General features: G+C 32.0%; 1 protein-coding gene across 2 annotated transcripts in view; it reads left to right on the forward strand.

Moving 5' to 3' along the window:
• Nucleotides 1-13,294, forward strand: part of Pgant9 (polypeptide N-acetylgalactosaminyltransferase 9) — a 157,690-nt gene that overhangs the window by 3,373 nt on the left and 141,023 nt on the right. For both annotated transcript variants that reach the window (XM_085944358.1, XM_085944357.1), the window contains exon 2: nucleotides 3,561-3,777. In XM_085944358.1, coding sequence (XP_085800484.1) covers nucleotides 3,561-3,777 — 217 coding nt within the window. The remainder of the gene's footprint in view (nucleotides 1-3,560; nucleotides 3,778-13,294) is intronic.

Below are 13,294 nucleotides of genomic sequence, written 5' to 3' on the forward strand. Positions count from 1 at the left end.
ACTATAGATGTATAATTGAAGCGCCCAGTTTCAAAAGCCCCTAAAACGATTTGAGGGAGTTCTGAGAAAAATGAGAAAAAACTTTATACTTATATTTTTTTTAATTCGTTACATTCTAAAGAGTATTTTGGCTTTCCATTTCAGGGGTATTTGAAAAGCACACCCAACCATTTTAGCATGTTTTGAAATTTCCCCTAATTTTTGATCATACTTATTGACTGTTTTTGGCATTTTTTTCAAGTTCAATCTTTGGCTAACATATAGGTAACAAAAATATCCATCTAAATACAAATCTAACTCAAAAATTTTCAAAAACCGTTTTTGGGGCTTTTGAAACTAGGCGCTTCAATTGTATTTTCACTGCTTTTGTATGTTTATATTATGTCCTCTTTTTTTATTTTCATCTTTATCGTTTTTATTACTTTTTTCTTTATAATAATGTTTCATCTCATGTTGTGAATGTCTTAAACTTATAATTTGTAATGTTCGCAATATGTTAAAAATCAAATTGAAATTGAATTAAAATATAATTTTTTTTCTACTAAAAAGTTCTTTATATTTTACGGGTTTTTACTGCAAAATCGTGTTTCGACACTTAACACTACGTATGCGTGTACCACACATCTTTGTTATTACTGTTATTACTTATTAGTATAGCGTATTATGGTGCGTTATTGTTTTAAATAATAGTTGACCTTTTATAGCTTTGTATTCCGATAAGGATTAATATTACTTACCTACTAAAAAAAAGTCACACACTTATAAAACTAATTTTCAGTAAACTATTTTATGATACAGAATCATAATCACTAGCTGGTAGAGAATCCAATCCCGGGATCCCGAACAATTTTAGATACCTATGAATCCCGGGATTAGTAAACATAATCCCGAAACCTTCGAGATTGAGATTTATTATATAATGTTTGAGGCTTTCACGGTTATCTACAGCAATCTACTACGATGAGATTTATTATTGTTTCTTTCTTCTTTATAATGTTTCATGTCATATCTGTATACCAGTGGTAAACTATATTGTTACTCCAAAAATCGTGAAATGGAGTTATTGTTACATTATTACTTCATTACTTATCCTGCATACGTGGTAAACAGCTGTAACTCATATTACTCTTATTATAAAAGTTAAAAATTAAAAATATCATTGTAACTCCATAACTATTAGAGGTAAACAACAGTAAGAAAACATACACTTCTTTTGATGAAACTAATAATCCGACTACAGCGGTAAACAATGGTAAGTCCATGTTACAATTGTTTAAACCTCGGAGCTTATTCGCACGCAGCATCTGTATACCAGAAGTAAACTACGGTATATCCAAATGACAACTTTACAGGAGAGACAAATTTGTGATTTTTGTTACTTTTAACTTCTGGCATTCATGAATGGAAAAAAATCAAATTTATTTATTTATCAAAACAAGCATATTTTCTCGTGTTCTATTATACTATGTATATATTAATTTATTATTACTATTTTTTTTTTGACACTCATAATGGAGATACATTTGTTTACCTCGAAATCTGTTGGTGGTGCACAATAAAATATGCCAAGTGATAAACAACTGTAAGTCAAATGGTTTTTTTTTAATTGAAATTAGAACTTACACTTTTATTTAAAAAAAAAAACATGTGTATTTGTTGCATTTCTTACCATTTGTTCCCAATCCCAAGGAGTCAATTTAAAAAAAAAACCTTGGACTTACAGTTTTTTTATTACGTAGCATATTCTATTGTGTACCACCAACAGATTTCGAGGAAACAAATGTAACTCCATTATGAGCGTTAAACAATAATAATACCTACTAAAAAATATATACATAATATAATAGAACACAAGAAAATATGCTTGTTTTGATAAATAAATAAATTTGATCTTTTTCCATTCACGAATGCCAGAAGTTGAAAGTACGAAAAATCACAAATTCGTCTCTCCTGTAAAGTTGTCATTTTGGATATACCGTAGTTTACCTCTGGTATACAGATATTGCGAAAGTCTTAAACTTATAGTTTGTAATGTCCAGAATATGTTAAAAAATAAATTGAATTGAACTCAAGTTATTTATGAGGTGAGGTTTATTAAATCTTAACCAGCATTAAAAATTGAGTCAGTATGTAAGAGTTATTTCGGGTCGAAGCTATAACTATTATATTTAACATGGTATTTAGAGGAAAACATAATAATATTATATTTCGTCATATTATGATGAAACCATTTTCAATTTTAAATAACTCTTCTGTAATATAGGTGTTTCTAAATTATAATTATTTATATATAATATATCGATCATATTATATTATGTTGTTGAATTCGGTTTACGTAAGATATATTTTAAGTTAATTAAACTTTCTTATATTCAAAACTTTTATAAGAGTATTTTGATCGTTTTAGTAGATAATAAATTCAAAAAGGTTTCAAATCACTGATATAAACATTGTGTTAAATTCTGCTATTAAATATTCAGTCAAAATAAATTAGGTTCCTAAAAGTCTCAATTATATTAAATTTCATCTTCAGTGTTTTAAAAACAAAAGCTCAGCAGATTTTCGTTTTCTAAGACAAGAAAAGCTCTGGGAAATATTTTAATATTGTTCAACTGAAACAAAAGATTTTTGAAATTTTCTAATGAATCTCTTGCTAGCTTTAACAATAATAATAACTCTAAAAAGCTCGAATTTTCTTCATTCAACGGATTTAATCTTAAAAGAAAAAAGTCATTTGCTTAATGGTCGTGTTAAATGATTTTTTTCACCCCATAAGATTAAAATTATTTATGTTTTACGATGTTTTTATTCTTTGTACTGCTGACGGCTCCCTTTCAAGATTGGACATTAGTCGTTATACCATCCATTGTTCTATTGTTGGCTAAATGAAAAATATAATTATAAACATTACACAAACACTTCAGTGAACACTTTATAAGTGTCAATTTATTCTTGATGGAAAAATGTTAAAATAATTTCTAAATCAAAACAAAATATATAGTAGCGATTAATCAGGTTTTTTTAACAATGACTGTGAGAAGTCGGGTAGATAAGTCAGACGTACTGTTACTGTCTTTTGACGTTTGTAACATCCATAGGACATTCAATCACGTGTAAAATATAAACCGTTAAAATTAAAATGCTTTTGGCGATTATAAACTATTACATCGTATTGACAAATGTTGATATTAGATACCTCGTGGTACTGGATTAAATTTTATTGGCCACTGCGCAAGAGAAATGTCAAAACCAGGTATATGTCATCCTGAGTTGGATCAAGTATTCCAGTTAATATATCCCTTCTTTATCGACGAAATTAACTAGTAGTTTTTATATCTTGAAGTATTTAACAAAGTGCGTTAATTTTAGCATTCAGTTTTTGTGTTTGGTAAGGCACATTGGTTTAGTAAAGCACATTATCATGTCATTATGTAAATAAAAAAATATTTTTTCTAGTAGATATATTATATCTGAGGTATTTCATACTATGTATAAATAATTGATATTTGATTAATTTATTAGACTATTTTTTAATTGTATATTTATTGATGTAATCACAGGTATGGGAGTCCTCGCAGCACCTGCAGACAATGCTCTGGGCAGTGGTACTGGCGCTGATGCTCCTGGAGAGCAAGGCAGAGCTGTAGTACTGCCAACCAACATGTCTGCCGAAATGAAGAGGGCAGTATCTGATGGCTGGCAGAAGAACGCGTTCAACCAATATGCCAGCGACCTTATCAGCGTCAGAAGAACTCTTCCGGACCCAAGAGACCAATGGTAAGTCATCCCTTAAATATAAAAAAAACAGTGTGTATGCTTGTTGAACGATGCTTTTTACCTCAGATCCACACACTGTGAATATTATTGCCTGATACAAAGTTGCGTGACCATTATTAGCCGACGTAGAGGAATTCCCCCGTTTCACATGCAGCGAATATTATCGCGCGACCTTTTCCTATACACACGTCGGCGAGCAATGCCGCGCGATATTATTCGCTGAGTGTGAAATGGGAGTAAGGCATCATCATTACTATTAATTATTTACCGGTAGTTCTAGTTCTAAGGTACGAATATAGTTGGAGCGCTCCAGTTGACTACGTTTAATTCTCAAAGTTAACTTTGTCACTAGGCAGAGAGCTACTGAGTATGATTTTAATTTGTAGATTGGTGTATTAAAAAAACAAATGCCACTTGGCTAGCAACCCAGCCTAGTACTTATCACTATGGTGAGTTCACCATTTAAATAATACCAAATAAGATATTATACACGGAAAGTAGACTGAATAGTAAACTGTGTTTCATCTCGCCCCAAAAACAATGACGGGATTATTTTACATCCTAAATTACATGACAATAAGTGGCTATTACTGTTTCATTTATGTCTTCGCAAAATATTTCGTGTTGATATATAACTTTGATTCTCGACAATGGCTTTGGAGTTCTCCGGGGTTTTATAAGAATTCAAAAAATAAATAAACAACGTCAACTCGCCGTCGCTCTTTCAATTTAATACAAAACCAATAATGAGGGTTTTACGTTTTTCCACGTTTACCTACGTTGGCCGCGTGGCTTAAGCATCGGCCTATAGCGTCGTGGGTCCCAGGTTCAAATCCTGGGTCTGACAAGTACACATATTGTTTTTCAATTTGTGTATGAGTCAGAGTATGGACCTAATAGGTTGAGCAAGTGGCTGACATCCATTTCTCGTAAAAACAAAAATCTGTTAATATAAAACCTCCACTCTGTTGAGACCCATATCCTATTAGGATCGGATATGGTCGAAGAAGAAGAAGAAATTAATATAATAGTTGTCATGGTTAAATATTTCCGTGATGATTAATAGTAAACATTATATTAAATTTATGTATGAATAAATCATTTAAGTATATTACTAACACATTATTTATAGTTCCACAATGTTTGTTTATATAACGCCATATATAAACTGAAAATATGTTCCATTGTTTTACTCCTACCGAACCGAATATATTGTGACAATTAGGTATGAGTTCCAAAGCTATTAAAGTTTATTTTAAGCGATCATTTAACCAAGAAAAGTTTGACAATACTAGTCTATAAAATAGCTACTAAACTGTATATTTTAATATAAATAAATACAGTAAACACTCAATTTTATACCAGCCATCCATTTCTAAATTAAAGTAATGGAGTATTAAATTTTTTATTAGAAACGGCAGATTTGGAAGAATAGATTATCTCTAATTAAATTTAAAAACGGTTTAAGTTTACGATGCATCTTAAAATATATAGATTAATTAGCTATCGTAAAAGCAAGACTATTTTCTGCTTAATTTGAGTGTACCTTCAGCTTTATAGATTTAACCGTGGTTTAGAATTACATTCCATAGTCAAATATTTTGTATTATTAAGTAGTAGGTATAATTATTATTTAAAATAAACCGCGTAATAAAATAAGATTAATTAAAATAAAATACAATATACTGATACCACAAAATTACATTAAAGTATTTCACAAAATAGTGTTTCGAAGAATAGACCTTTTGAGATAATTGGGAATTGGAAGGGAAGTATGTATGTAGGCAGGAGCGCCTGGGTATGGAGCGTGAAGATGGGATAGAATAGGGATAGGATAGGATAATAGAGCATGAGACTCGAGGAAATAAGCTGGGTCGTGGATGGTTGACAATTACCTCTATAGACCTCAGTTACCTGTTCGGTTACTTCACTCATTCGTGTGTGTTCCTAAATTAATAAAAAGGCATAATAAATATGGAATTAAAATGAAATCTCGGTTTGAGCGCCACTCTATGAAATGCAATAGAGACAATAGTGATAAGGATAATTAAATAAAAAGCGTGTAAAGAAATTTCAACAAATGTATAAATAATGTATAAGTTTAACTTGCGGGCGATATTGTATAAAGTTGTATGATTTATGAAATGAGTCACGAGCGCCTAACACAAATGTAATAATCAGACAAAGTTAGAATTAAAATAAAAAGCTAGTTCGGTGGACCGTAACATAAAAGGAACAAAAATAAATACCAAATACAAAAATAGGCTCTTCAGTTTCCATCGCTGTCCTAGAATCCTTCCAGGACGGAATCGTCTTCGAACGTGCCGGGTCCATGGGGTACCTTCGATCTCCTGGCCTGTTGTGGACGTCCTTCAGTGGGCCTTCATCAACGTCTCCAAAACGTCAGGAAATCAAGGCCATGTGCCCCGGTTCCCGGGACTTGGAACTCAAGAAACACGTCTGCTTCGTTTGAAGGCTAAAAACTGAGAGAGTGCTGCCGCTTCGCCTTTTCGTTCTCAAGCCGCTTTTTTGTTAGCGCCGGAAATAGTTTGACCAACTGCGTACAAACTATCCGGCGTGATCCTGTCGATGTTTTGCGTAGTTGCCATCATCCAAAATAGTGTTGTCATGTTATAAAATAATATGACACTGTGTTACATTAGAATTATCAGCAAAATCGGTCAAATATAATAGTGAGATAATGACTAATTAATATATTTTTTCATCACCATCTTTGATCCTAAGATAATTATATGAGCCTCCACAGAGTAGAGGTACATATTAGGGGTCCATAATCTCTGTATACCAGAGGTAAACTATTGTAACTCCAAAAATCGTGAAATGGAGTTATTGTTATATTGTTACCTCATTACTTATCCTGCATACGTGGTAAACAGCTGTAACTCATATTACTCATATTATAAAAGTTTAAATTATAAATGTCATTGTAACTCCATAACTATTAGAGGTAAACAACAGTAAAGAAACATACAATTCTTTTGATGAAACTTATAATCCGACTACAGCGGTAAACAATGGTAAGTCCATGTTACCATTGTTTAAACATCAGAGCTTATTCGCACGAAGTATCTGTATACCCGAGGTAAACTACGGTATATCCAAATGACAACTTTACAGGAGAGACAAATTTGTGATTTTTGGTACTTTCAACTTCTGGCATCAAAAAAAAAACCCTTGGACTTACAGTTGTTTATCACATATGAGCGTTAAATAATAATAATAAAAAAATATATACATAGTATAATAGAACACGAGAAAATATGCTTGTTTTGATAAATAAATAAATTTGATCTTTTTCCATTCGCCAATGCCAGAAGTTGAAAGAACCAAAAATCACAAATTCGTCTCTCCTGTAAAGTTGTCATTTTGGATATACCGTAGATTACCTCTGGTATACAGATCTTATTCCAAATAGACATATTAATCTCGTTAGATAGATCATCAACTGCATATTATTAAATTCAATATACTTGCGTTATTTGAAAACACAACGGATATATTATTATACCTACAAACTACAGAAAATATTCCGACGGGAGTTAAACCTGTAACCGCTGGATGCTTTAACCAATTAACGTACTTAATTCTACTTAATTACGACAAATTTTACTCTCTTAAGGTCGTAAGCAGTTTCTTGTGCTTTAATAGGACATTCATAACTTTTATGACCTACAACATCTTAGAGCTATTTACACTTAAAATTAAAGAGAAATAATTACAAGATAAAAAGAACTTTTTATGTACAAAGTTTTTAAATTTTCTGTTGAATCATATAAACTTGACTTCACTAGCTTAAACGATCAAAAAAATTTGTACTTGATAGAAATAATACTGAAATGTCATATTGATTTCCACAGTAACGCACGTATATATAAATATTAATTATTTAGTTGCTAGGACCCACTTAGCAACCAATAATAGTTTTATTTTTTACGGATTTCTTCCGAAATAACCTTTCATACAAAACAAAATTAACTGAAAATGAAATCAATTCTACTTAAAGATGGTTAAAAGTATTAAAAAAATGCATTGGCATCGTGTTCTGATATATTATAAGTTTCAAATGTCTAGCTAGTCGGGAAGTTAGTTAAAAATCGATTGCAAGATTTGTACCAGACAAACAACCACCGGACAAATAAGAATACTAGCTAAAAAAGACGTTGTAAAAATGTGTTGGATATTAATTATTAAATACTTGCAATACTCTGAAAATTCTCTGTTCAATAATAATTAAATTTGAATGCTTCGGGCTGATAATAATGATGGCTGTGATCTTATCAACTGTAAAATGTATATAAATATTGCAATTTAGAAAGCTTTCTTATATCAAAATACCTATGTTTAACACCAGTTCCTTCCTCAAGGTGTGATCCACTGGTCTGACACCTGCCAACTCTGTTTTTCCAGTCCTCAATCATTTTTAATTATAAACATTAGGCGCGAAATCTCGACAATTTCCCTCCTGGCCATAGCCACTTCAGGATACTGTTTACAACCATTTTAATCCCCGTAATGCCTTTTTGTTAAACAGGGAAAACAGAAAGCCATTTTCCGAGGCAGCTGTCGATTTTTGACAGCCTTTGCGACGAGTTATTGTTTAAAATTAAATATACCTTTAATACCTCTCAGCTTACGAAGGACATTTCGGAAAATTTAATTTTGCTTGTCGCGTCTCTTGTATAACATTTTCTTTAACGATTCTACCAATAAACTTTCATTATTTTGTATCAAAGATTTGGTATCAAGTTTTATATAGGTTTTTAAAAAATGCTTTTAATTAATAAAATATTTACTATTTCTTTATAATATTTTTCATTAGAATTTTACGTCAATATATTATATTATAAATATTATGTTTATATGATTGTCTGTGTTTCATCCATATTTTTTTTTATCTTTTTATTGCACACAAACAGATAAATATTATTATAATGCATGGAGAAATAATAAATTTCTAAAAATGATAACAATAAAATGAGTGATAAAAACTGTAAAATTAATCGTTTAAAGTACATATAATATATAAACCAATAAACTAATATCTACAAAACTATTGATAACCTAGGCTTAAGTATATAAAATATATCATCCAGTCCTCTAGAATCTAGATACCTCAAAAGTACCTAAAACAACGACAGCATTACCTCTTTGGATTTCCACACTTATTTGCTGTTTCGGGTACTCAGTTAAATAGCACTCACCTGTATTAACAATCAAGCAATATTACTGATCTCAGCCACCGTCTTCAAAGCAGAGGGTCCCCAAAAATCTAGATGTCTCAAAATCCAGGGGACAGATTAAGTGTCGAAAAACTGTAGAAAACTAAATTTTAGAGATATTAATTACTTTGTGTATGTAGTGTCAAACGATTTGACTTAAAGATTGTTCTTAAAATTAGATTTAAACTCTAATAATTAGAAATGTTGTGTATATTGATAGAAACAACCCTTTAAGTTTACATAAACTAAGTGTTTTGTTTAGTTTGTTGGCTCTCCTGTAAATTTAAATAATGTATAGCTAGAAAACATTGCCGGAAAGCTCGCGATAATATTATAATATGTACTAGTACTTTATAAAATTTGAGAATATTTAAGATATCACGTAATGTCTTTGGTATGTGTATGTTCGCTGAGTAATGTACGATATTTATTCGCAAAGCTCTAAGAGCAAAATAATACTCTTGACTTACGTAGCTTAGTATATCTAAGTAGCTTTTTTAACATTACCGTACATATTTTAATTATCTAACGAAAAAATCTTGCCCAAAAGCTCTCCGTCTGAGTTAATATCATCACGTCTTGAACGAGTGCCGGCCGCTTCTAACGAAGTAATTAATCGTGAAAAATGGAACGGCCTCCGTTACTTACTGCTCCCACGACTATATCTTTTCATTAGCGCATCGTTGTGTGGAGGCTGTATCTCAACGAATTCGAAACGCCTTCTACCCTGCAGTCACAAACAAGCTTTTATTGTTAGACCAAAGAGCTAGTCATCGATTTTGAAATAATACTATACAAACTTTCTAATATCAGTTATTCTCCGTTATTTATTTATTTATTTAAGAATACAAAACATTGTGGACATAACAAATCTAAATTCAAGACGTACACAACATGAGATTTACATTATAACAAATATTACCCTCACAAGAGAGAAGAAGAGAATATAGAATATAATAATAATAATAACAGAAAAACAAATTAAATCAAAACATACTTAAGTACAATTTAATATAGAAAAATAAAATTTTGAAAACAAAAAACATACAATTTTACACAGAAAATAAAGTTTCAAAAACAAAGTACTAAAAATGTCTGTCTTTAGGGAGCGCACTTACTAATCTTGCACCCCTTGCTTATGGTTATCTACAGATAGTTAAGAATCAACTATTAAATTTAGTTTATTAAGGATTAGATTAGAAGAATTTAGATTCACTGCGGAGCATTTAATTACTTTTTAATTACCACATTTAAATAAATGCTAATTATATCTAATGGCCCCCTAATCAGGACAAAACAGCTGCGGCGTTCGCGTTGTAAGGATTAAAATGGTTTTCACATCTAAACTCGCCTCGTCTGCTACACAGCCATAAATCATACCTTCTAGGAACGTCGATTCGATGTTTCATATGAAGAACGCGCATATTATCTACCTAGCGACATCACGTAACCTCTCGAAACGTATAGATATTTGGATGTGGCGACCGGCGAGCTGGTATAAGAATGACCAATTCGTTGGTGTGTGTATGCGATCTGGCGTCTTCGTCTCGCAGCCCGAAATGCATGCGATTTGTTAATAGCAGCAACACATGCTTTTGTTCAATTAAAAAGTCGTATTCGACCAATCTGCGGAGCTCCATTTGGCAACGTGTATTTTGTGAACAACTGTAACGTCTTATTGACGTATTCGACGTAGTTTTGATGTGCGAGCCAGCTTAGGATAACACATTTAACTCTTTTTCTTTTAGAAGCCGTTTTCTATCTAAGATTGGCGACCAACTTGCACTGCACCCCTTATCTTGGGCCAGTGGTATCATATCCACAACACCTTGGATATGAATGTCGCGTAGCCAATAGAATCTCCTTCTACCGACGCTGATGCTGCCCTGCACTATAAGTCATACTTCTCATGGCAGAAAATATAGTCAGAAATTATAACTAAATGTCAAGGCAGACCACCATCACGTTTATATCCATCGTTTTCCAAACTACCAAAGTCTGGAATATTAATTTTTACAGCAACCAATTCCACCGCACCAAAAACGTTTTTTTAAAATTCTGTAATACTAAAATACAAATTCCTTTTTATTATGGTTGCAATAATGAGATTGAATTTTTCTACCTTTGGCAATAAACTAAACTCAGATTTCATCTACAAATGGCATGCCAGTTTTATGCACAGACATAGAATTTTTGTTTTAGACAGAATTTTGGCTCGTTTTCCAATAGCTTTTTATAGCTAGCTACTGCCATTTCGATTGTTAGAAGACAATTCAGTGGAATGCATTCGAAAACTTTGCAAAAATTTTATCATTTTATTTTTATTTGATAATAATATGCAAACATTCCGACGACGATTTTCTGTCTCTTAACGCAAATGCAAACTGTCTTCGTTGATAGAAAATAAGATTTTCAGAATTGTTTCATTTATTTTGAAATAACTCTTATAGGGTGTTCATCCAAAATTTTCGAATGCGATTTTACGCCAGATATATAATACGCCCGTATAATTGCGTTCATCCAAATTTAGTACATAAGCATCTCGCCGAACCCGAACACCTAATGCCCCTCTACCATAAGTTTAGCGAAACCGATTGCTAAATTCGGCAGAGTATATTTTTGACATATCGCAACTGACAGCCCGCGTTTGTTGATAATTGTCATAGGTTCTTGTTTTCTTCCGTATTTCATTATGATTCAGTGTATTATTTTGATTATTGTCTAATGGTACTATCTATTTTACAATTGATTCTATAATTGGTGCTTATTTTATTCAATCATGAATGCTTTATTTATAGGTAGTAAACTTTGCTTTCGTAGATAAAGCTAATCTACAATGCCGCAAATTTCGTAAAAGAGGCGACGCTTTCAAATTTAAGAGTCTCGTTAGTAAATACACATCAGACGCAGATTCATGAAATCAAATAAATACAAGTAATATAATATTTTGAACAACTCAATTCACATGATTATGCTGGAATCGATTTATGCATAATAATTATATGGTAGGTAGGTACATATACTATCACGATAACCATTTACTTTCATTTGTTTATATTGTAATGATTATTTATTCAATAACGTTTATTCGGCATTCGGATTATCCGGCCATAATGTAGTATTAATCGAAAAATAAAAGAAATAATATGAAAGTAAATGTAATAGCGAGTTCAAAATATATGGACCACTAGGGATATCTAGCGGCAAAATGTGAGAAATTGTCATTTATTTGACAGTTAAGTGCCCATAGACATCAAAAACTGACCATAGAGAAAAAATATTTTTCTGTTTTAATATAAGGAATACTTGTTTCAAATAGGCGCGCATGTACAAACACCGCTATTTGCATAGAGCATAATGGAACACGGCGGCGCCCGTATATACAAATCCGAAGCTAAGTGGGTGAACACTCGACAACTTTTATTACGGCAATAAACGGTTTCGGCGTAAGGTGAGACCGTCATAAACCATTCGGTTCGGCTTATTTCCATGGAAACCCTATTAAAATAATACACCGATGCATTTATATTTAAATATTCAACCGTTTTTTACCAATAGACGAAGTCCGAATGAATTTGAAGTTAAACATAAGGTTTTAAAGGCCAATATCTAAAATAATTACAAATCATTTCGAACTGAAAATTTATTTGTAGCAAACTTATTACTACTATAGAGCGTATTTATCAAAAAACAGACGCGTTTCAAAATATTTTTAGATTTACTACTACTACTTCACCCTATCATGCCCCAGCGTTGGGGCATAGGGAAAGCACAAGTTTGCGCCACTTCCCTCGCTCCATCGCCAAGTCTCGTGCCTCCCGCCATCTCAAACCTACAGCGTATAAGTCGCTTTTGTACCACCTCTGCAGGGTGAGGTAGGGCTGGCCACGGCGACAGAATCCTTGAAGCTATGCCACAGGGTTACGAATAGGGATTCCAATCCCGGGATCCCGAATTCCGGGATCTCGGGATCCCGAGCTATTTTCGATACCTATGAATCCCGGGATTGATAAACATAATCCCTTGATTTCGGGATTGATTTTTTATCAATTTTTATGGAAAATAAAATAAAAGCGAAAATATAGAAAAAATACCTTTAATAAAAAATAACTACATTAGAAATAAACTGAGTTTGAATGAAGTTTGATTTATACCCATGTGTAGGTTGCCGATTCATTTTATTTTTTCACATAAATTATTAAAAATGAGAAAGATTGAAAAAAAACAATGGTTCGCACTTTTAACAAAGTAATCCCACCACGATATCATACGTTTTA

The sequence above is a fragment of the Rhyacophila brunnea genome, unplaced genomic scaffold (genome assembly GCF_057557595.1).
Source record: "Rhyacophila brunnea isolate RB1 unplaced genomic scaffold, BYU_Rbru_1.0 scaffold_17, whole genome shotgun sequence".
NCBI lineage: Eukaryota > Metazoa > Arthropoda > Insecta > Trichoptera > Rhyacophilidae > Rhyacophila > Rhyacophila brunnea.